Genomic DNA, 26,573 nt, shown 5'->3' with positions numbered 1-26,573 from the left:
CCCTAGGAGATAGTGTTCGGACGACCTATGAACGTATGCACTGCCCCTAGGCCTGAGAAATTAACAGATGTCCCAGAAGTTGTATTGAGCGATTATCTGAATGTTTTAACTCATACTCTTACTTCTCTCCACGATCAGGTCTCTGCCGCCATCCCTGACAAATCAGAAGGTCCGGGCCATGCCATCAAAGCCGGTGACAATGTCTTCGTGAAGAACTTCTCCAGGCGAGCGACACTCGAGCCAAGGTGGAAGGGGCCAGCTCTGGTTTTATTGACGACCCACACCGCAGTTCGTGTGGAGGGAAGAAAGAATTGGATTCACATCTCCCACTGCAAAAGACCGTCCAAACTGAATGAAGACAAACTAAAAACACAGCAAGACATTCTGACCCTGGACAGGCCGGTCAAAGAGGAGGTGGATCCTGAACCACAACTAGACCTGATCAACGAACCAGAAGGGGGCTACAATCTCCGTCCCCGATTGCAGAAATAACCTGACACTTTATCTTTGTCCACCTCTTGTGCCCCCCACCCCATTTCACCTGTACGGCTGTGATATTGTCTGGACCAGCGGACCAGTGAACGCCAATAGGGCTGCTGGAATCACTGGCCAGTGAAGCAACCACCAGTCACAGACAGCACCTAGGGAGGGAGGGGGTCTCGTGGAGTACACAAACATGAGCACAATCAACAAGAAATTGGGACAAGCCAAAACACATAAGACACTGTGTTGGGCGGACTGTCCTGCTGTTCATACTTTTGACAATATTTTTCCTATCCGCTATCATTTTTTGGACAATTGAGCTCACATCCCATGGGGCAACGCCACCTACAGTTTCCCCTATTGAACATGAATTCGCTTCACTACCTCCGTATGTGCAGAATAGACGTAGGGAATATTGGAACAATACCTTTGTGCAGCTGTTGCATCAGCATCACCTGGCAATGAACAGAACAAACTGTTGGATATGTGGCCTCATGCCTCATTCTGCCGAAAGAGCAATTCCTTTCATCCCCGTTCCATTTTCTTTTTTTTTTTTATTGGCATTTCAAAACAATTCCATCACTTGCCAAACATGGCAATCATAAAACCACACAGAGCACTGCATTACAACATTCCTCGTCCACAGGTGCTTATGCATCAACATATAAAACAATATTGTCATTTACTGTATGTGACATGTACTATACATCAACAGTTGTTGTCTTCAGATACTCAATGAGAAACACCCAATAGTCTCTAGGCCTCGAACCCGCAGGCAATTCCTCTTCGTATGTATTTAGAGTGTCCTTGCAATAAATCAAATCTTGAATCCATTTTTTGATCTGCGGTACTCTTTATCGCCCCAGTCTACTGATACTCTACGTTTACCCATGAGCAGAGCAATTGCGCAGAACTTACGTTTCAAAGCACGGATCCCTGGCGTTAGGCCTAACAAACATGTGCGAATAGTACAATCAACATTCATGCCTATCATAGTGCTCAGCAGTCTCGCCACCTGTACCCAATAATTCGCTACTCCTGCACAGTACCAAGCAAGATGTATGAAATCTGCATTGTCAGCCCCACAGCGTTTACATCTGGAATCCACACGCAGCCCAAACTTGCAAAGTCTCACTGGGGTATGATAAGTTTGATGGAGATATTTAATATGCATTAGACGCAAATTCCCAAACTAGTCAGTGTCCCTGTCGTGGCCCATTCTTGTTCAGTTAATGGAGTGTCTAAACATGCGATCCACTTCTCTATTGCTTTATGCACAGTATACGCTATGTCTTCCTGTAGTGTGATATACATCTTGGACACCAAGTGCCTAGCGTCTGGTGTAGTTAGCAAAAGCTGTAGTGTCGCCAGTTGCTGCGGTTCTGCTGGGTACGAAGGATATAGTTTTTTAAAAGCCCCCTGTAGTCTATGGTAAGTGAATGTAAATAAAAGAGTCTGATTACTTATAAATGACGGGTCCTCCAGTGTTTTGAATACCCCATTACAGTACAGATCTCCCATGGTGTCAATACCAACCTGTCTAAGGAGGCCCATTCCCACTTTCTCTTGTGTCACCGACAACTCCGGGTGGTGATGAAGTAACAAAGCAGGAGCATACAATGGCAGTTTATTTGCCTTACGCCCCATCATTTGCCAAGCCTCATTTGTTGTATCTATAGTGTTTATATCTTGGTTGTGGAGCGGTGGCCTACGATGCGTTATTATTGCATCCAACGCTATCGGCGAGGCATCCCCCTCTTCAATCGCCACATGTGTGAGGAATGGGATCGGATGATACCAGAAATGCGCAAATTGTGCTAGCGCACACATGTAATATAATAGGAAATCCGGAACTTTGAATCCGCCTCGTGAGTATGGTAGTGTTAGTGTGCGCAGATCAATTCGCGCCGATTTACCCGCCCATATCAGATGTAGTGTCATTGTGGTTATTCTACGGAACACCGCCATGGGTGGTTTGATAGAAATATTATTAAAGAGGTACAGCAGTTTTGGCAGAAGCACCATCTTGACAATGGCCATCCAGTCAGCAAGGGACAATGGCAGTTGGATCCACCTCCCTATTTTCTCTTCCAGAGCAATAACCACTCTGCCATAGTTCGTCCGAATAACCACTTCTGGGTCCCGGTGAAACCACATTCCCAAATACCTCACAGGCTCCGACTGCCACCCTAACGGGTAATCAGTCTTGTGCGGATGCGTGGCATCTGTTAGTGGTATTATCAGCGACTTAGCCCAATTGATCTTTATACCTGATTGATGCCCAAACCTAATATATTCTCTCAACAATGTGTTTAAGTTCTGCGCTGGGTCTCGTACATAAAGCATCATATCGTCAGCATATAACGATATGTGCAATGGCCTCTGTGGGAACTGCAACGCCGAGTAATGGTGGGCCTGCCGTATCTTACAAGCCAGCGGCTCAAGTGCAATAGCGAACAACAAAGGGGACAAGGGGCAACCCTGTCGTGTCCCCCGTGCTATAGGAATAGTCTCCGATATGCAATTGTTGATCTTGATACGTGCAGTAGGCGCTGTGTATAGTATCCGTACCCATTGTAAGAACATTGGGGGGAATCCCATACGGTGCAGTATCATGTGTAGATAGGACCATGCTATAGAATCGAACGCCTTGGCGGCATCCAGTAATATGGCAGCCGCCTTGGTACTGGGGGTCAAATAATGGGATAATGCAAAGAGGGTTCTTGTGTTGTGAGTTGTCGAACGCGTTGGGATAAAACCCGATTGATCAGGCAAGACCAAATTTACCATCAGGGGCTGTAATCTATTAGCCAATAACTTGGACAGGATCTTAGTGTCCACATTAATTAAAAAGACAGCGGCCTGTAAGAATCGCAACTTTCTGGGTCTTTGTTAGGTTTTAGTAGTGCTAATAACATGGCTCCCCTCAATGTTTGCGGTAATACTGATTTCTCATGAGCATCCCCATACATTGCCACAAGATGCGGAGCTACCTGGTCCACAAAAGCTTTATAGAATTCACCCGTGAAGCCGTCCGGGACAGGTGCTTTCCCGTTGGGAAGAGATTTAATAATTTCGGTGACCTCTTCTACAGTTATTGGCAAAGAAAGATACTGCCTCTGTGCATCAGACAGCCAGGCAAGCGCTATATCTTCGCAATATTGCGTGACTTCCTCCGGCGAGGCCGTCACTTCCTCATCATATAGCTTCCCATACGCGGACACAAATTCTTTCAATATTCCCTGAATGTCATGACGCAAAACACCCCCTGCATCCCGGATTGCACGAACCATTGGCGGTGGTTTCCCTTCACAGATCTTAGCTACTAATGCTGCACCAGGTCTGCCCCCTTCCCCGTAGCATCTTGCGACCTGGCGTTTAGTGACATATCGAAGTTCCTCTTCTGCGCATGTCTGATTATTCCGACAGCGTGAGTCTGATGTCTCCTAATAGTGCCATGTTCTGTGTTTCGGTATACTCGCGTTCCAGTTCCCGAAGTTTGGTCTCATGTCTAAGAAGCTGCTGCCGAATATCTTTTAAAATACCCGCACTTGTACTTATGCAGATCCCCCTAATGGTAGCCTTGAAGGCTTCCCACAGGAGCCCTGGGTCTTCCATGGTGGGCGCATACAGCTCGAAGTGCTCAGTAATCGCCTTACTAATTAGATCAGTGTATACAGAATCAAGCAATGCTTTCCCATTGAACCTCCAACTAAACGGGGGGGGCACATAGTGTGCTATTTTGATCTGAAGTAACACCGGATTATGATCGGATAACGTTCTAGGTAGGTGTGAGATGGAGTCCACCCACAACGATATGTCTGAGGAACCCAACCAATAGTCTATCCGGGACAAGCTATTATGTGCAGCCGTTGTGTGTGTGGCCTCCAGCTTCGTAGGGTGCCTCGTTCTCCAGAGGTCTATAAGTTGATTGTCGGACATAGTATCTTTTAGTGTAGCTAGAGCCCGCTTATGTGATTCTACCGATGCATTCGATCTGTCTACCTCTGCATTTAATGCTATATTAAAGTCTCCCCCCCAAAATCAGTGGAACATCCGGTAATTCGTTTATTTTCTGCCTTATGGTACTAAAGAATTCGGGGTCGTCTACATTTGGTCCATAAATATTCAGCAAGTTAAGCCTCTGCCCCCGAAGCGTCCCCGTTACTGCTACATACCGCCCCTCTTTGTCAGTGTGGGTGTTTTCTACATGGAAGTTTAAACCCTTCTGTTTTCTACATGGAAGTTTAAACCCTCCCTGATCAATATTAATACCCCCCTAGAGTATGATGAGTATGCAGACCCATGTATCGACTCCGCCCACTTGTGCCCTACTCGATTGTTCGTATTCTGGGCAATATGCGTTTCCTGCAGAAACGCTATATCAACACGTAGTCTTGTGAAGTAGGCCAGTATTTGGCGTATTTTTTTCGGGACCTTAAGACCCCTAATGTTCCATGTTACAAATTGTAAACGTTCAGACATTATCTTCTCATCTTGCACCATCATTGTAGAAGTGTGGGAGACAACTGATCCTCTAATTCCCAGCGTATATTACCTATGCCCCACATCACTTTGACATCATCCTGTTTGACATTACACCCATGGCTCTGGCAATGTTTCTCAAATGCAGTAGTCTGTAAAACCTTTCCCCAACACCACCCCTCCTACCCCCCACCCACTTCAGCATCCCAAACATGCCAAAGACACACCCCTTTAACAACAAGCCATGTTTCAAACCCGTAATGGGGGGAACACCCTTGCGGGGGGTACGCCCAGGTCACACATATACATCCAACAAATTGGACGTGGCCAGGTGTACAATATCATAGCAATTAACAGCCCAGTTATGCATAGAACATAAGGCCCAAGGACTGAGCCCAACTAAACAAGGCGTACTCAGCAGAGGTGTAGTACCGCGTCCCAACCCATCCAGACTGATCGTTTCCTTACAATGACGTTATTTACTATAAATGGTGTGAAACAGTGAACAACAGTCCAGTGCACGTCTAAACGTTATCCTCGCTCCAGATTGCAAATCGATTCCATATCAGAGCAGTGCAGGTAACGTCTATTATACTTATTACTTTATACTCATTATGAGCAACCCACATCAGTAGCTCCGCAAGCCCTTTTACTCAGTCGGCAGTCAGTTCCGCGCACTTGGTACCAAGGACTGGTTCCTGCAGGTATGCAGATGACATTGGAGACTCTCCGGAGCCCCAGCCATTAGTCTTTAGCCACAGCACCCTCCCGAATCCCGGCTGTGCAGTAACAACAATTAGTACCCGCAGCACACCAAACTGTACAACATGGATACTGTCCAACCAATTGACAAGAAGCCAAGGTGTGCAATAGTCCTAGGCATAGTCCACAATATTGTTACTACTACAATATCTTACCAGGAACACCTTGTCACAACGTGAGTCCTAGACACTGAGGCGGGAAACATCCTTTACCACGCGGATTTTACTCCGCGTGGCCTTTACAACGCGTCCCTTACAACGCAAGTCGTTACCACGGCTTGCGCTGGAGGGCGCTAAAGGATTAAAAATAGTAAATTTAGTATCCCAACACCTTCCCTAGTGTCCACGGGGACTAGTGTTATAATAGTAAATTATACTATTCGAAATCCGTGCCCCAAACGCAAGTCGTGGTAACGACTTGCGTTGTAAGGGACGCGGTGTAAAGGGATGCGTTGTGACGGTACGCGTCGTACCGTCATACATCCCACTGAGGCACCTTCTCTTCCCCATCTGCACTCAGTCTGAATCTTGCTGCTGTTCCGCACGTCTGAGGTCTCGTTTTCCGCTGTCCCATCTTTTTTATGTATTCCTGTATCTCTCTCGGGGAGAATCTTGGTTTTGCCGTCTCGCGTTACCTTCAGTCGGGCTGGGTACGGCATCGCGTACTCTATCCCCAGTTCACGCAACTTTTGTTTCGCAGGTGCAAAATCTTTACGTGCTAGCTGGACAGCCATGGTGAAGTCCGGATAAAACTCCAGTTTGTTACCCTGATACTCAATGCTTTGTTTCTCACGCACCATTCTCAGGATAACATCCTGGTGTCTGTAATTAAGGCGGCGAGCGACAGTAGTTCGTGGGGTCGCACCGGGTTTTGGTCGTGGCGCAAGTGATCTGTGCGCGCGCTCAACGAGGAATACTGTAGATAGTTGTCCTGTTCCAAACACATTACGGATCAGGCCTTCCACATAACTCTCCATCTTCCCTGTGTTTGTGGACTCCGGAATACCTGCGATTCGCACGTTATTGCGCCTGGACCGCGCTTCCAAGTCCTCCGTCTTGCTTTTTATTACATCTAACAGTTTGTCCATATCTGAGCATTTCTGAGTGGTGTCGCGGGATTCATCCTCATCTGCGGATATACGGGCTTCAGCCTCCACAAGACGTTCTCCATGCTTGTCCAATTTCGCCACCATGTTGTCCACCCACAGCGTTATGGTATCCAACTTCCCATGCACATGTTGTAGACTTTTTTGAATGGCCTTGAGAACCTGCTCCATACCACTAGCCGGATCTGAGTCATTGTCCATTTCATTATCAGACTGCACTGTGGCCCCTTTCGTGCTTTTCTTGGCATCAAATGTTAGTTTGGTTTGCAATCTATCATGTTTACCCATGTTGTCGTGTTCACTGCACTCCCAGGCACTATTGGGCGTATATCTCTCTGCCCCACTATTACACTCCCACTGGCACTTCTATGCAGCTCTTGAACCGATCTCGCCAGCAATCCTGCCCGCAGTTGCTTGTCACAGGCCGCTACAGTGCGTAGGAGCGTCGACGCACGTTACACAACCTGTCACTCCCACACTGACGAAAGTCGCATCCGGGTGTGCACTATTCTTTCTTCCACTTTCCAGCAATCCTGAACTTCCAGGGGATATGGTGCCTAATATAATGCTGTAATGTACCCGTTACCGTAGGCGACATACACCCACATCACCTGTCAGCTCTCGAGATGGAAGCACGCTCCCCTCACTCGCCGCGTTGTCAGCATGTACCACAGCGCACCAGCAGCATCAGGAACAACCGCGGGCTCTTGGGTAGTAGGCGACTTAATATTTCTTCGCTGTGTCTTATTGGCGCACTTTCCTCCCACGCTTCACAGGAGTCCACATAAGCGACACTTTCAATGCGCCGCCTGGTCATGAACAGCCGCGCTTGAGCATCCTAGTTCAGCCCGCATGTATGCAGGAATCTGCTGCTGTCTAATCTCGCCGCCCTCCACACCTCTGCAATGACAGGCCACACATCACCAGCGGTGGAACGCATATTTTTCGCGGGCGCCACCATTTTGTGCTCCAATCTCGCTCCGTGCGCCACCGCTATTCTGCCTGTCATACGCCAATATATTCACAGTCTCAGCCACCAGAACATGCCACAGCCCGAATCGCGCTCAGTTGATAAAGAATTCAGAAGTCCGCATCGCAGTACAAATCTTCCGCGCCAGTCACCTGCCTTCATTCCGAGAGCTCCATCGGGCGGCGCCAGTCACCCGCCTTCACTCCGAGAGCTCCATCGGGCGCTGCCATGTTGTCCAGTGCGAGACTCAGGCCGTAATTCACTGTCCACAAACCTAAGTCACGCAGTCGTGCATATATTTAGACCAGGAGCCTCTCATTCTAATGCCAGCATTTTCCGACACCCGCACCTACTTATATGCACCGATATGATCCTTGCTAGCCGCACTTTACTGCCACACGATGACCTGGCCGGCGGAGCCGTCTCAAAAGGCAGACATTCCGCTGTGCGCCCTCTAGCACCCCCCATCCCCATTCCATTTTCTATTCACGGGTCGTGCTTGGCCTGGAAGATGTTGATAACACAAGCACACAATGACAATACTATTTCCGATGTCACTCACTCCCAAATTACTGACGAATTTTGGCATAACAAGAGCGGAAATAACACTTATCCCTTCTGTCCACACGTGCATATCAACGACACATTGCAGCTAGACATCCCTGAGCAAGAACGAGAAGAAATGCGAATTTACAATAAAAGTGGAAAAACAATATTTTCTGCACTAAAGACTAGAGAGGCGGAAAGACGGACAGTGACTCTGTCAGTCGTCAATGTCCATGGGCACGTCTTTGTGGAAGGTAAAGGTAGAAAGGACGTGGGCATCAGCTACTGCACCATCATCCGTGCTCTGAATAGCACCAGTCCACCGTCCCTTGTGGCCTCACCTAACACTTATTTTGTGTGTGGAACAAACGTCTATACTTGGTTACCAGCAGGATGGAGCGGGGTCTGCTACCTTGCCCTTATCTTGCCACCCACCTACATTGCTCACCCAGATCATCATCGCAGCAAAAGGTCACTGGAGGTGGATCAAACAGACACTTTTGCTGAACAATTTCTGGATGCTATGAAGGGCGTAATTCCTCTGTGGGGCCCAATGATCAACAGCCGGGCTATAAGACACCTGTCCCGGGCTGTGGAAGCTACAATTAACATCAGCGCTGGCGTACTGACCAACAACACGGCTGAACTTCAAGCGGTCCGGTTGGTGATGCTCCAAAACCGGATGGTGCTGGACGTTGTCCTGGCAGACCGTGAAGGAGTGTGCCGCATGATCGGGTCCAGCTCCTGCATATACATTCCTGACTACGCCCCCACAGTGTTCAAGGCAATCGAGCGCCTACATCGAGTGTCCTCCGAGATCCATGAAGAAACAAGCAACTGGTCCTTTACCAACTGGTTTTGGGGACTGATGGCCACCTGGGGCTGGAAGATACTGGCTGGCCTCTGCATCATCACTGGTCTAATGTTCTCGTGCTGCCTTTGCATCCAATGTGGCCCGGCTCTCTGCTCCATGTGCCTGTCAGCCATTAGGCCAGTCTCAGTGACCCAACAGTTCGAGAACGAGAAAATAATGTTGCAAATGGAAATGGACTATATGATGAACATTGACATTGATTAAAAGAAACTGAGAAAGTTGCCATGGCAAAAGGAGGGACTGTTGTGCTGTAATTTTCACCCCTGAAGACTTGCCACGTCAACTCTCTCCCTCCCTTGCCTGAGGTGGGCACCTGCACACGAAGACAAGCTGCACGCACCCACCTTATCTTCCCTCTCTGTTGACAAGATTACGAAGACGATCTGCACGCACCCACCTTATCTTCCCTCATCCCTCTCTGTTGACTAGAACATGTGCAGACAATCGGCCTGTGGCTCCATGTGCGTCATAAGAAACATCCTCCAGCTGATTGCATTATCTGGACATGCAGAGGCTCCTGAGTCTTCTGCTTTACAACCTTGAGAGACCACCCACCAGTTGATTGCGTTATCTGGACAATGTCAGAAGCCCCATAGTTATCTGCCTTGCAGCCTTGGCTCACCACAGCTCAAGACATAGTGACGCAGCAGGCCTGATAAGGAGAACTCCACATCCTATAAAGACTGCTGCATGCCCTGTAGAAGGGCACAGCCTCCGTAGACTCACCTAGGTGACTCTGGGACTGTCAGATAACTTGAGTTATACTCTGTATATTAAAATATCTTGTTTCCCTCCTCACTCTAGAGTCTGCCTCCCTTCTTTGGTAAGAGAAACTCCTGTGGACCCGTAGATTTTAAGTGAAGCCCTCCACCACTGGGGGTCCCTTTGGAACCCAGTTCTACATGTTGACCTCTTAATCTAGGGGTTTTCTTATCCTACCGCCCAACTTCCGGGCCACCTTGTAAGCCATAACTCCTTCCACCGACCTCGGATGGTAAATATCCTTCAGGTCTAGCATGGCATGTAATTACCTTGGATTCAGTGACATGTTTGTAGAGATTGTGATCTAGCCTGGGACGCTTGGGACCCTCATCCAGTTGCCAAAGTCTTTTGGGCCCAGGTTTTCGCCCTAGTCCTGGTCTTGGCCAGGATCTCCTGACTTTCCACCATTTTTAAGGCCTGCTGGGTATTGGAATCATTTGTACTCTCCGGGGTATTTCCAGGCTGTTCATCTTCAATATTCTCCTTTAAGGAACACTTGCCTTAGTCTCTCAAAGAGGTCTGCCAGAGGAGCCTAACTAATGCAGATTTGTCCTTATCCTAACCATTGGCTTTTCAAGCTCCCTGGAGTTCTGCAGGCCATAAGGGCCCCCAGTCTTTGCCCGCTGGGGAGGGGCAAGCTTTGCTTGGCAACCAGTATCAATATCTAAATGACAATAGGCTCCCAAGTGTTGGACATTACCTTTTGCAGTGATGAATCGATGTCATCCACAAACTTGTTATCCAGAGAGAGTATGAGCTGCCCTTCGTGCACCTCCTCTCTCATCTGTTCCCTACGTGATCCCGTCATGGTGTTCAGGACAGGTCCTTTGTTTATACTGGCAATGGGGGTAGGAGCCTTATTAGGTGAGTATATGTATTAAGCCTTCGGTCTTTATAGGTCAGAATAGAATCGGTCTGCTGTTATTGATCCTGGGCTCACGACTGTAGCCCTCCTGATATTTCATTCGCCTTTGGATAAGATGGGGTCAAACCTACTCGTTACCTGAATGGTGTCCTCGCCAAGTAGGAAAATGCAAACTACTTTTTTTAACATTCTTTTTATTAAACGTGCTCAATATTCAACATTTTAGTCTCATACTTTTGGATAATCTTTGCAAGTTACATTCTTTCCAATTTAGTACATCAGTTAGGCATTTTACAATGTAGGTTACAATGTAGGTTGCTCATTACCTCCCTTTCTACTCTCTTCACTACCCACTACATGCCTCTATATACTCTACAGGACTCCCAGATCTTCCCCACTTCTTCGGGCACCCTCTGCTTAAATAAATTGTGTGTTCTGCTTGTTGACACGAATCCAGGTCAGAGACCCAGTCGGTCTCTCTAGGCGGGGCAGCCACGCCCCACTGATTAGAGATGTTGCATTCAACGACCACTACTGCCACTTTAAGCAATTGTGTTGTGTATTTAGGTCAGGACTGTTCACTCGGTATCAGCAATAGGAATCACTTTGGGTCGGTTGGGACCTCCATCCCCACCACTACTGCCATGATCTTTCCAATCCCTTGCCAATATATTTGTGTCTCTGGGCTTTCCCATAGCAAGTGAAAACAGGAACCCTCCTGACCGCATCGTCTGTGGCACTGTCCGATTTCAAAGTGCCCCATCCTGGGTAATGTAGTTCGAGGGTAATCTAAAACTATTATTGGCAAAGCAGGAGTTCCACGCTCACTCCCCTTCCAACGTCTGTCAATCTCTCTGGAAGGAGAAGCAGCGCGTGCTGGTGATGCGGTCCTCCTGCATTCCATGGTGGCGTCTGGATGTTACCACGTACGGGGCTGTGATTCATTGCTCTTCCTGCTCTCACAACGGGCTGTAACCAGAGGCAGTGCAGGACCCGGTAGCGCTCCTAAAGGTCTCCCACCCGTATGGCACTCAGAACGGAGTTATCCTGCGAGGTTGCATGGGCACAGTAGTGCTCCTGCAACGCCTCCTACCCGTGCTGCGTGTTGAACCTGCAATAAGAGTAGGGAAAAGATAATATTCTAAACTTACGATGCACTAAAACAGTCAGATATTCTTTGCACAAAAATTAAGCGTGACGTGCAAGATAAACCGATACTATCACCACAGAACCCACAAGTAAAAGAACTTATCTGGCTGCAGAGCAGCAAAGAAAGAGGTAGTGTTCTGCCGCGTGGATTCTTATATGCATTGGAAGGACCGTGATCTGTGGACTATTTTTTTTTTTGCTACTAGGACTCATGATAAATGTAGTCCTGTTCATTGATATGATATTATCGTTAAATGCGGGCTGCTGAGCAATAAACATGGAGAAAGATAAACATAATCAGAGCCTCCGGTCCTAACACATAATTGGCCTACTGTCCCAGTAAATCAATTCACTGAGTCCAGAAGGAGAAGAGGAAAACTGTTCTCAGGAAGCAACACTAGATTTAACAGTTTGTTGGACCATACTACTGCGACCAGTATGATCAATGCCTTTTGTGGGCCATTCAAGATCAAGCGCTCAGAATCATTGTGAAAGGAGCGAATGCATTCTGGATTCCAATTCAGGAGAACGAGGTCGGTCACCACTCGCCTGGTCTCCTGCTTTAAACGAAACTGTTTGGGCAATGAACCAGTCAGCAAAAAACACCAACTGATCAAAGGCGTAGGCTTTTTTTGTTTTTTAAATAAAAACTGACAAAAAGAGGTACCAGTTGCTGCGGTGTCTGAAATTCCACCAGAAGAAGTCAGCATTCACATTTACCTTGGTCTAAATGTGTATCACCCGTACAGTGATTGGAGGACGTATGCTGAACTCCTAACACAACATGTTTGCTATTGAACTACCTGGCTTTGGGCAGACTGTTCATGTTCAAGACCATAATAAACTGCACTGTCCTCCGGCATACTCAGAATGGCAAATTATGTTTTTACAAGCTCTAAAGATCACTTTCTCGTTCCATTGCTCACTTTCACGAAGCCATCAAATAATTTTCTCAATGACTTCTGGGTTTATGTTGACCAGCTTGTATGTCAGGCTGTTTCTCGGTACCCTTATGCAAGATCTACTGACCCCTTAAAGTGCAGTGCACATAGAAATGGTTGAGCTTGATAAAGTACAAATTACTCTACGCAAGTTTCTCTTGGGAAACCTTTTGCACTGTAGACCTATCCACATCTATTTACATGAACTACACATTTTGGGCCTCATTTAGACTGGTCCAGTAATCTTCCTGGTAAGTTAACTGTGGTAAATGATTTCTATATCTTTTCCCTCTCTACCAGTGCATCAGAATGTCCTGTGACATCATGGAATGTTTGAGTGCCTTACTGTGGCTAGATTGTCAGTTGGTCATCTCAGGCTGAGGAGCTGGTAGCTCGCTCCTGGTGGGGTTTCTCCTTTGTATCTTGTTACCTTATGATTTGCCACCTATCTACCTGCTAATAAAGAGGGATCTACTACTACACCTGGACTACGGATCATCATTTATGTACCACAGTTTGGCGACGTTTCTTGGACTAACCTACGCTGCAAGGAAAGAGGACTGAAATTCAGCATTAAGGAAACCAAGGACTGTTCTGGGACTCAGTTAAAGTGAAAACAGAAGAAAGTTAATAATTTCAAGTAATCGGATAAACGCCCAGTAAACCCCACCAGCGTCCTTTTCATCTTGGACAGCCTGTACCCTGGGCGTTTGTTGTGTGAAGGAGCCAACTGCCATCTTGCGGTCATCTGGACATTGACTGCCTCCAGCCACAAAAGCGTCTGAGATTCAGCTGGCCTGATCACCGAACTGCGTCTCTACGGCTTTTGCACTGTGATAGTTCGCCCTCTCTACAACTACTGTGGGACAGGTGAGACTAGTGTGTCCTCCCACAGTGTGGGCATTTTGAAACTAGGGCGATTTTGTACCTTATGGTGTACCCTGTATATATAAAGGGGATGTTATAGTCTTGGTCTCACAGGGTGTGTATCCTGTGTTTATCCCTGCTTGGGCAGCTAGGGTGTTTGTGTCTAATCAATGCCCCAGTTACAACAACAATGCCCCATTCATGTACTAAGGGTTAGTACCCTATGGTGTACCCTTACTTAGGGGAGGTTGTGGGGAGGTTGTGGTGCCAGTCAGTGCCAAAGTTTTGTTTCCCAGGGTCATGTTTTTACCCTTTGAAGTAGTTACGTTACACATTGTTAATGTGGTGTACCCTTTCATTAGGGGAGGTTGTCTGCATGTAACTACTATTCTTAGAAGTTTCAAGGATTAATATCCTTTGGTGTACCCTTGTCTGGGAAAGGTGGTGTGCGTTGTCAGCGCCACCATTAGGTGATGTAGCGTTGAACAATTTTTACATTGTTCAATGGTGTACCCTTTTGTTAGGGGAGGTTGTCTGCATGTAACTACTATTCTTAGAAGTTTCAAGGATTAATATCCTTTGGTGTACCCTTGTCTGGGAAAGGTGGTGTGCGTTGTCAGCGCCACAATTAGGTGATGTTGCGTTGAACAATTTTTACATTGTTCAATGGTGTACCCTTTTGTTAGGGGAGGTTGTCAGTGATTGTCAGAAACTTGTATCACTCTATTTTTGTCTTGTTCCATTATTAGGTGAAGTTGCGTTGAGCAGTTTTTACATTGTTCCATGGTGTACCCTTTTATCAGGGGAGGTTGTCGTGATGCGCTAGTCTGTTTTGCAAAGCTTTCCTGTTTCTATGAAGGTTGCTACATTTATAGCACAGTTGCATAAGTACTTACTTATTGTACTTATAGGTGTACCCTCTTTCTTGAAGGGTGTTTGTCTATCTTGTTTTTTTGCTACAAGTTGTACCTTTCCTTTAGGGACGTGGTTGTAGCCTCGTTGCTCATAGCTACTTTTCCCTTGGACATCTGGACCTGGTGTACATCTTTTTGTGCTTACTTCCATCTGCACACATTTTGTCTTTTGGTTGTTACACCCTATTTGGCTTACCAGGATCACTGCCTTATTTTATTAAGGAGGGTGGATGGGCATGTAATGTAATTTGCATTCTTGTGTTTTGACCAACCATGACCATTTGTGCATCTTATGAATATCTTTCTACATGCCTCTTTTAATTTTCTTTGTTTCTGGTTCCACGCCTAAGTTTCCTGCTTTTCAAAAAATCTCTTTGACTTGCTCTTGTGTCTACAGTTTCCTCTGAATCCTTCTGCCCCGTCTTAACTTCTTACTTGCTGTTGTTCGCTAATGGAAGAGGATGTGTGGTAAATGATTTCCATATCTTTTCCCTCTCTACCACTGCATCAGAATGTCCTGTGACATCATGGAATGTTTGAGTGCCTTACTGTGGCTAGATTGTCAGTTGGTCATCTCAGGCTGAGGAGCTGGTAGCTCGCTCCTGGTGGTGTTTCTCCTTTGTATCTTGTTACCTTATAATTTGCCACCTATCTACCTGCTAATAAAGAGGGATCTACTACTACACCTGGACTACGGATCATCTTTTATCTACCACATTAACCTTCACCTTCTCCAGAGATATGGATGTCAGAGGTACTAGTAACTCCAGGGGCGGAGCTATCAGAGGATTACACATAGAACCTTAATGGTTCAATTAGAAATGGCAACAGCTCACATAATTCCTCATTTTGGCCTGGACGCTCACAAGAGATCTTGGTGGCAGGCTGTTACCGTCCCCATCAGAATTAAGTTGCCTATCACAATGAAGGTCTCTGTGGGAAATTACAATGAGGTACTCTTTACCAATATTTCGAACACTAGAAAAATATAACACGGTTTCTTCATATTCGGACTAGAAGAAAGGAAAGATAAACGCACTTTCTTCTGGCAGAGAAGGAAACAAATGACGAGAAAGCATTTGCAACAACCTAGGAGAAATTCCAGGGCGAGTTGGAAAAGCTGTTATCAGTGTTAGACATCAGCAAGCAAGGCATCAACCGTAAGCATATCCACCCAAATATGTTAACATACACATGTACACCTTAGTGCCAAGGTTGGAAAGTAATAATGCAAAGCTTTTGATATTACTTATTTTGGCCAGGACTAGTATAACTTGACTTGTCTACATAGATGTTGTTAATTTGAGGCAAAAAATTGTTATTGCAGGTGAGACTAGTACAATTAAAATGTACACATAGAATAGAAACATTTTTCCAGTCTCTGTGTCAGAAGCTGAACCAGTTCCCAAGCTATTCCTAGAGCACCAGTATAAGACAGACTGTGGCAATGTATGTATGCCATCTGACAAGGCTTGTTTTTTTTATATACGGATAACTATAGATTCATTTTGGTAAAGATTACTATGTTGAAAGTTGCACAATGAACATCTTCAAACATATACTTTGGATGGAAAATAAGTGTCCTATATATTACTTATAAATGGTATTAATCATAATGACTCCATGGTGGAGGTGAACTGAATTACCTTATGAAACTCAAATAACAAATTGATGACGGAGTATCTTGAGAACGGAGTAAAAATTACAGAACATAACAGAGAAATGCCCCAGCTAAGTGTCCTAATAACAGAATTGGAAATTGGCCCCATACACCACAGGACTGCTCTCACCTGCAAACGTAACTGGGAACATTTACAGATAGATTTCAGTATCCATATAAGCCTCTGTCAAACCCAATGCTGGGTGATACACAGCACTTAGGCGGGCTCGTTAAGAATGACGGACAGCTGATATTTATTACTGTGTAAACGAACTAATTGATTAATATGCTATTAATGGCATTAACTATTCAGTGATGGAAAGAGGTACATTGAATTCTCTCATAGGTTGGAAAAATGGTTCGTATTCACATATTGGAACATATTTATGCTATACAAAATGGGGCTTTCAAATGTTGTAAAATATAGAACCAATTTGATCACCAGACCCTTTAAACTATATAGAATGTATTACGTTATACGGACAATTGGTTTGAAGATTATCACTCAGTGATATCATATTGCACTTGCAATGTATTGTTTACTCAGCTGTAATGATTCTATTAATTTAGTAGACAAGTGTTCATGCTGAGGAGTATTTTATATTTACTGCATGACGTTTTTTGTATTAACTATCTGGTAATTGTTTTCTGTATTTTCTGCCTGAAACCGAAATAAAAAAATATTTAAAAGGGAGCACGTTACAAAAGAAAATAAGAAAACAGTTACCAAATGGTCATCATAGGTACATGATTAATTGAACAACACATCCCTTTCCCCAATTTAATTTGGAATTTTGAGTGAATGGAGTTACACAGATAGGGCAATTTAACATAACAAAAAAGGTTTTTATTTTAACTGCATAGATCGCACACCGATCGCCCCATTCGAGGTATAAATCCCAACGATAAATTCACAAAAGTGTTTTCAAACCTCATCTTCACAGGCTCTAAGTCTACTTTACGGTATCACGCAGAGTAATATCCTGTAAAATAGACACAATGGTTTGTATCAAGTAAATTTTGGAATAATTTCACTGGAACTCTACTCAGCGAAAGTTACAGCATGGCAGGGATCACAGAGTAGCACCTTGTTCGATTAGTGGCAGGTGAGTAGCCAGAAAATAAAAATGCCACCAACTCTGAAACAAAACTCTGACACCGAATGAGAGAAACAGTAAGCCTGACACTTCCAAGATTAGTTGTGTTCACCTGCACGTCCTCCGATCTATCCATTCATCCTCCTATCCAACCATTCTTTGATCCTTTATCCCATCCTTTCATTGTCCCAACAATCCATTGACTTTCCTTTCATTCATCGGTCTACTAATTAGTTCATGCATTCCTTCATTTTTCCATCCGGTCTTCAAACTTTCCAACCACCTATCCATCCATCCATCCTTTTATCATTCCTTCCAGCCAGTGATAATTCCCTTCATAAATTATTCATCCATCCTTTCACTCTTCCATCTATTTGTGCTAACCGCCTTTCATCCAACTTTCCTTTCACCCATCAATCTTTTCACCCTTCCTTCCAGTCTTTCATTAATCAATTTGTTTCGCCACACCACCCAATCTTTCATTCTTCCAACTATTCATTCATACTTGCACCCTTCCTTTGTTGTGTTCACCCTTCTGTCAACTTCTCCTTTCACCTTTGCTTGCTTTCTTTCATATTATCTTGCTTGCATATTTCTTTTCCCTTTGCCCTTTCACCCTTCACGCCGTCCTCTTTCTAGTCTCAAACAATTTTTTCTATTCTCTCTTCCCCTTATTCCTCTCCCATTAAATGCACTCTGGGCCATATTTATCAAATGTAATATAGAGTATCGAGTCACCTTGCAGCGCTGCGTTACAGGGAAAGGTAGGAATCCGCCTTATTTATCACAATGTGGTGTATTCCTGCCGCGGGACCAACCGGAAAGCAGCCCGCGGGACCAACCGGAAAGCAGCCCGCGGGGCCAAGCGGAAAGCAACCCACAGGTCCTACCGGAAAGCAGCCCACGGGACCAACCGGAAAGCAGCTCACGGGACCAACCGGGAAGCAGCCCACCAGACCACCCGGGAAGCAGCCCACCAGACCACCCGGGAAGCAGCCCACCAGACCACCCGGGAAGCAGCCCACCATACCACTTGGGAAGCAGCCCACCATACCACTCGGGAAGCAGCCCACCGGACCACTCGGGAAGCAGCCCACCGGACCACTCGGGAAGCAGCCCACCGGACCACTCGGGAAGCAGCCCACCGGACCAACCAGGAAGCAGCCCACCGGACCAACCAGGAAGCAGCCCACCGGACCAACCAGGAAGCAGCCCACCGGACCAACCAGGAAGCAGCCCAACGGATCAACCAGGAAGCAGCCCAACGGATCAACCAGGAAGCAGCCCACCAGATTAATCAGGAACCAATCAGTGGTATTAACCAGAATGCAGCCCCTGGGGCTAAACAGAATGCAGCCCAAGGAACTAGGCATACACCTCACAGAACCAGCAAGAAAATCAAGCAAGACATGGCTCTCTGGCAATGCGCAATATGGCATGCTAAGCAGGAAAAAACTATTTAACCCCTCTACTGCGCCCGCGATTTTCGGGCGGGGCCGCGTCGGCCATTGGCCGATGGCAGCACCAGCAAGGTAGCGTTGCCGTCGGCCAATAGCCGACGGCAGCATGCAAGGCCCAACAGATTGGCGCACAACAACCCAGCATGAATCATCACACAGGCCAAGTAGGAGGAAGCATACTCGCCCACACCACAATGGCCCATCAAGTCTAGTTTGCTCCCTGTTTTTGCGTTTGTCTTCATATAGTCTTCAGCTTTGCCACTGCTTTTTCAGTACTACTGCTCTATTGTGTCCGTACCAGGTAATTAAATGAGCAATGAGGCTGGGTTTCAAAAGGCGTCGTACAAAACAAACATAACATTTTTGTACACTATGTGATTTCAAGGAGAAGATTTGGTCTAGAGGCCTAGTTGTTTTCCTTGCATCCTGAACACGGTTTAAGCAACTGACCATGAATCGTACATAGGGGCAAATCAGATTGTAAATACTTGTAAATGTGAGCCTACATGCAATTTAAAAAATCTATAGTATGTAGTCTAGATCTGTCACAATCACATGTTCCCTCCACCTTATTATCAGATCATGATTTCGGTAATCTGGTTTTAATCAGAATCCTGTCTCACACACAATATTTGTTGTTGTTCAGCGATCCGTGTTTGAGATGCACCTGCAATAAAATGACTTTGTATAAGTGTCTTTTGCTCCTTGTTTTTCCCACACCAAATTATAAAATACATATTCTCCTATGTAAAACCTGACCTGAAAGTCTTTCAGTTCCACTATGTGAGGATGACGGATTTGTTTCAGGATTTCAATCTCAGTAAGAAGGTTCTCCACAGACACCTTGTTCAGAGTCTTCTTGTTAACGCACTTAATGGCCACCACTTCTCTGCTGTTCTTCTTAAAAAGAGAAAAAATTGTCAAACATAAATAGTCATATTTATCCAATAGGAATATATGACAAGGTACCCAATATCATAAGTCATAAAACCAACAATAACAGGAAATAGGTAATACAAATTGTCAGTTACCAGATACTCACCATGGTCTGTCATCATACACTAACCGTGAGTTATGGCAGGTCTACAAACCTGCCTAGGCGCGCACTGTGCACTTGGTGTGTCTTCACCTTAACCACTCCAAAAAGAGATTTCTTTCACATTCTCAACCAATGAGTCTGTTAACTATTTTATTTCATATGCTTCATGTTATACTGTACATATTTAACTCAATATCGATTACTGCATCATATCGACATATACAATGACTTTATAAGTTCATTTCAAATCATACATCTTCATCATTTATATTCCTTCAATCAACGTTTGAACATTGCAATTTCCTTATTCGGCCCTATGCATTTCGGTACGCATAGGTACCTTCATCAGGGGCCAATTTCTGTGTGATCTGTTTAATGTACTTGAGATCGTTTTTTTATCGTCAAGAAAGCTTTTGGACAGCTGAACCGTGATCAATTTATTGTTGATCCTCGATATTCAAGGAAAACGATCTTGTGCGGTATGTGTACACTAACCAACATTAATTACCAAACACTGGCTGGAGTAAGTCAGAAGAAATCCATCATTATCAATGATGAGTCAATTGATTGTCAATTAACAAGCACTGATCAAAATCAAAAGTAAGACACATGTAATTTACATTTTTATTCCTTGGGCACGTTCTGACCAGTCTCACAGCCCACAGTCACCAAGATCTTCAATTAACTAAAACCTTCTGCTGCTCTCTCAAACCCCTGAAATACAAATATTACTAAACTCTGCCAACCTAACAACACACCGATCATCAAATGTTATGCCATTACTTTATTAATGTAGTGTAGTGCCCCCAAAGATTGATGCATGCCAATATAATTACACATCCTACGAGGCAAACGGAAGCCCAACCACCAGCCTACCATATCTAAGAAAGGATTCTTGAATCAGTGATTACTTGAAAACAAATACAATGCTAAGTAATTGGCCAGTCAGGATACAGACAACAGCAAGTTACATAATTTACCCTAAAGAGCGTACACAAAGAACTGCTCCCTGCCAGGGATCCGACCCTGAATTGGCGCTTGATCTTCAGCCGCTTTTCTGTTGCCTTTGATTTGATGCACTGTAACATTCTTATCACCGGTTAAAGTTCCAAAATCTTCAAAAGTGATTATTTTACATGGTCCAAGGATCTTTCTTCACATCAGCACTCTTTCAGTGTGTTTCTCAAAGCTCCTGAGCATCCTCAATAGCCAGAGTGATGGTAGCAGCCACAGAGCCTCAGCTCTGGGAATCTTTTTGAACTGCTGGACTCTGTGGGTGCTTCTTTTAATGTCAAGCTTGATCAGAAATGTTCAATTTAGAGTAAGCTTTCACTGGCAAATTAACAACATAACTACGAATCTGTTCTTTCATTACGTGGGGATCTACAGCAATAACCCTTATATGTGCTGTGACCCTCTGACACAGGTGTGTGTCCCACAGACAATGAATAAACTCAAAGAAATCACATCTGCAATCCCTGGTCTAAATGGACTTGATGATGCCTTACCTTTACTGATGCCTCTTTTCTGGCTGTCCATTGAACAAAAGGATCAATTTAAAGCACTGTGCGTGGGGGCAAGAAGGAGGCTTTGTGTAGCAATGTTAGCACACCTCTTTCTAAAATGCTTGTCTCATACCACTCGAGCAGACCCCCAATATCAGCTTTCCAGCACAATCTTTTGCAGCTACTTTGAAAATACAAACAGTTTATAGAAGGTTCCTGCAACTATCAAGGGTCTATGTTTTGGAGTTCCTTGCCTCTGTACCGCGAAACAACTGTAGATCCTTCAGAACATACTTGAAGTCTCGAATTTTCAATTAGGCATTCAAAATGGAATTCATGCAAGGGTCCTTCTGTTTTTTGCTTTTCTTTTTTCCACTATCCCTTGATCAACTTGCATGTGTACTAGCACTGTACAGAAAACAGTAAATACAAAATAAATATAGGTCTACAGCAGTTTTGTCAAAGCACAGCTCATAAAATACTGAAGTACAAAGGAAGGAGTTTAATAAAAAGGAAAAAAAGTTACATATCTAATTAATGGTTGAATTAGCACGGGAGAATACTAGCCAGGAAAGGAGGCGCAGTGACGATGAGTTTTAAATGTCGTTCTATAAGTGAAAGGGTTCAGAGCAGACACAGCAAGGAAGAGAATTACAAAAATAAATCCATCGTACAAGCAAAACTTGCTAGGGCATACAGATAAGAAAACAAGCATTGGAAATGCAATAGGGCTCGCATTAGGAAAGTTTGAGCTATTGGTCTTATAAATGATTTTTTTTAAATTTATTTGTTATTTTTTAAAATAGCTAAATTAATAGCTTTGTCATTTACAATGCCAATAGTTATAACTTTCGCAAATGTAACACCTATAGTATTTGTAATGCAACATGTTTTGTATTTACGTGACTTAGATGTATTGATATTACAAATAACAATGGCTTTTAATGTTTTTAAATAATTAATACTTAAATAATTAATTTAATTTGTAATGGCAATAGCTTAAACTTTCTCTGAAACTGAATTGGGAAAAAGCCTGTCCGAGTGGATCTAAGGAACAGGCAAACTGGAGAACAAATCCAATAATACACAAACATCGGATCCTGAGTAAATCAAGGGAACTAGTTAAGAGAAAGGAGACACAGCTGGCATAAAGAGGCCAATCTTGGGTAGCGTATAAACATAAAGATCCCATTTCTAACTACATAGTATTGTGCCGCCGCCGGGTGCCAGGCCCAGCTGGTGTGCGGGCTCACGACAGATGGCGGTAGCAAGCCTATGTCAAATAGGACCTGGGCAAGACTTCTCTCCGGGGGTTCTAAAAGAAGCCGAATAGACCATTCCAACAGACGGCAGGGCGGTACCTGGCCAATGTGCAGGGCAACCGCAGGCCTATCAAGATCTACATCTCAAAGATACACATTGATGTACCCATCGAAAAAGTTGCCCTGAAAACGGGCGTATTTAAGACCACATTGAGGGTCATGGTGTCTTTAAAAGCTTGCGAAACACAAAGACGGTGATAGAGTATGGCCGGTAGTAATGGCGAAACTCTTTGTACAGCTCTTAACCTTGATATAAACGATCATTAACAGGCGTATTCAAGACCACATTGAGGGTCAGGGTGTCTGAATCACCTTACTAAACACAAAGACGGTGGTAAAATTTGGCCGGTAGTTATGGCGAAACTCTTTGTAAAGCTCTTAACCTTAATACAAACAATAATTAACCACTTCTCACAAAAGAATCAGGCGCTGCGCAGATTCCCTCACCACTGGGAATGGGCTTGTTAAACTACACAGCGAGGGTCAGGAAACAAATCAAAGCATATTGATAATAGTCATGTTTGGCCGACAGTGGTGGCGAAACTGCTCGTCTGAACTCTTCTATGAAAGACCCCGACTCGGGACCGTAAATAAATGAACGATGTATATTTTACAAAGATAGCCAATACAGGCGTGCATGAGTTTTAAACAGAGACTACTTTGTCGCAACAGAATTCCGATATTACTATGAGTAAGCACTTGTGTATTGACGATTTTTCACGGTTCTACCAAGCACAACTTACGGTTTCAAATACCAGTTCTCCCCGATTTTTAAAACATTTAAAATGGTACACAATCGTGTTTGGCAACAATATGGTCTTTCAATGAAAATGGTGTTCCATACACGCAAGGTCTTTCAGGATAAACACATTAAAGTATAGATTACAAAGACGGCCAAACAGCCGTGCATGAATTACTTTATCACAAGTAAATTCAGAGATTACTGTGAATAAGCACTAGTTTATTGACCGCTTATTATAGGTCAACAATGCGCATGAAAGAGACAGAGTCCGAATACTGTAGAAAACAAGCCCTCGGCATTGCTGTGGTGGGGAGGGGGAGCGGGGAGAGGCAAGAAGGGAAGAATAGGGCCCGGGAGCAGCAGCCTTTGATGTGCCGGCCGGCCGTGCAGTGAATAATTAGGGGAGGAGAAATGCCGGCTGGGGGAAGCTTGAGATGCCTGAGGAGGCTGGTGGCTTTGATGTGCACGCGCTTTTTGCCAATGCGCTTGCGCATTGAGCTTGTTTTTCTCGGGCACTGCAACAAACAAATCGCCAAGATGGTTAAGCTCTGTTTAAGCCACAATATAGCTCGCCAGCTATGCGCAAGCGCATCAGCAGGCGAGCCCTAAAAACGAATGTTCGTGAGAGACTATTCAGTTGGAAAAGATAAAAAATGTTACAGGGCACAAGGTCATGAATATATATATTCACTGAAAAAACCATAGGTTATAGACCATATATAGTTAGGAATTAGCATTTACAAAACCTTGAAAATTCACTGAAAAAACCATAGGTTATAGACCATATATAGTTAGGAATTAGCATTTACAAAACCTTGAAAATTCACTGAAAAAACCATAGGTTATAGACCATATATCGTTAGGAATTAGCATTTAAAAAACCTTATTTTACTCACACAAAACCATTGAAATTCCATATATAGTTCGTTGCACTAACTATATATCGCGCACCCGCAATCCACTGCTGATGATGTCACATATTACATCATTCATGACATGGTCAGTGACATCACTGATGACATCACTGATGACATCTCAAATGACATCACTGATGACATCACTGATGACATCTCATTTGACATCAATGACCACATCACTGATGATATCATTCATGTGACAATACAATGCATCTCCTCACATTTTAATATAACCTCTGTTTCACCCAGTGTTAAATACAGAATATAATTTTTGAAACCATTGACACACCAATACTAGTTACTACATACGCACTCACTGATTCCTACGTCTACACACACCTTCACTCATTCACCCATACAATCATTCATACATACAATCACTCATCTTTACAACACTATCATATGCACTCATACACCTATACAGACACTCACAGTCTGCCACTCATCCATGGAGTTACTCACACACCTAGTCAGTCCTGTAAAGAATCAATGACACTTCCATTTTCTTGTCTATACAGTTAAACATAGAGCACCTTACATTTTCAAACATATACTAACACATACTTACCTTGTTATACAATCATTGATACAAGTACACATTGATCTGCACAGAGTCACACACCTCCCAGCCAGCCACACACACACTCAGTCTCCCATACAAATACTTGGACAATCAATCAGTAACCCATATAGTTAATCATATAGCTACTGATCAACACATGCAGCAGTTTACAGAACAACAGACATAATGATGCACAAATTAAGACACTTTAGTCACTAACCCATGCACTCAGTGAGACACATTTAATCACTCACTCATACATTCAGTCATGCACCTACTAAATCCTTTGTCCAGACACTTATACTTCCACTCATTCTTCAATATGTAAGACACATTTTAACTTTACAGAAACATACAGTCACTGGATGTTGTCATCAGTGATGTCATCAGTGATGTCATTTGAGATGTCATCAGTGATGTCATCAGTGATGTCACTGACCATGTCATGAATGATGTAATATGTGACATCATCAGCAGTGGATTGCGGGTGCGCGATATATAGTTAGTGCAACTAACTATATATGGAATTTCAATGGTTTTGTGTGAGTAAAATAAGGTTTTTTAAATGCTAATTCCTAACGATATATGGTCTATAACCTATGGTTTTTTCAGTGAATTTTCAATGTTTTGTAAATGCTAATTCCTAACTATATATGGTCTATAACCTATGGTTTTTTCAGTGAATTTTCAAGGTTTTGTAAATGCTAATTCCTAACTATATATGGTCTATAACCTATGGTTTTTTCAGTGAATTTCAATGGTTTTTTAATAGCAAATATCATAAGCTGTCGAATGTCAAGTACGTGGTAAGTAAAAACATTTTCGTGTTTATGCACACTGATCTGCTTTGAATGCTGCCCCCCACCCCTCATTTCTATTAGGAGTACTCTCTCTTTGCAGATAGTGAAGGGTAGTTAACGCAGGCCTTTGCCCCCGTTGTAATCCGTCGTGCCTGCTTGTCTCTCCATTTGATTGATTGTTCTCTTTGGTTCATTCTCTATTTACAAACAAGCACAGAGTCGCAATACTCTGTTTAGTCTTTGCAGATAGCGAAAAATCGTGTAAAAAAACAAAAGGAAAAGGAATCGAGCAAAATCAGTAGGGCACTAATGGGATCTCTTTTTGACCTCGCTAAAATAGAAACATTAGGAACAACCTGTTGAAAATAGCAATGTGTATGTACATAAGCGGCGTTCATTTGTGTTCACAGTACCCCTTGTTGATTGTTTGAATCGAGCATTGAATTGTTCGAAGTTGGTTCTCTTAAGGATCTTCTCTGCCTGCAAACGAGGAAGAATAGGAATATTCTCTCTCCCTTTGCAGATAGTGAAGGGTAGGTAACGCAAGCCTTTAACACGTCGTACCTATTTCATTCCTCATTGATTGATTGATTGTCCGAACATTGACTGTTTGGGAATTAGTTCTTTTTGGAGGTATTCCCTGTTTGCAAATAAACGTAGGAAAATCTTTGCAAGTAGTGAAAGGGTACGTAATGCGGACCTTTCTCCCCCGTTGTAATCGGTCATGCCTATCTACTCCCCACTGA

General features: G+C 44.1%; 1 protein-coding gene across 4 annotated transcripts in view; it reads right to left on the bottom strand.

Moving 5' to 3' along the window:
* The window catches only part of ULK3 (unc-51 like kinase 3), a 296,553-nt gene that overhangs the window by 217,761 nt on the left and 52,219 nt on the right, over positions 1-26,573 (bottom strand). For 2 of the 4 annotated variants that reach the window (XR_013609866.1, XM_078685126.1), the window contains exon 2: positions 19,700-19,840. Coding sequence is in view for 2 of the 4 variants with exons in the window: in XM_078685126.1 (XP_078541252.1) it covers positions 19,700-19,840 (141 nt within the window). In the remaining 2 variants the exon portion in view is untranslated. Of the gene's footprint in view, positions 1-19,567; positions 19,608-19,699; positions 19,841-26,573 lie in introns of those variants that run through there. The other 2 variants (XM_078685128.1, XM_078685127.1) reach the window with 2 other exon arrangements.

Source organism: Lissotriton helveticus, chromosome 3_2, assembly GCF_964261635.1.
Source record: "Lissotriton helveticus chromosome 3_2, aLisHel1.1, whole genome shotgun sequence".
Taxonomy (NCBI): domain Eukaryota; kingdom Metazoa; phylum Chordata; class Amphibia; order Caudata; family Salamandridae; genus Lissotriton; species Lissotriton helveticus.
This window is presented reverse-complemented; position numbering and strand designations above follow the sequence as displayed.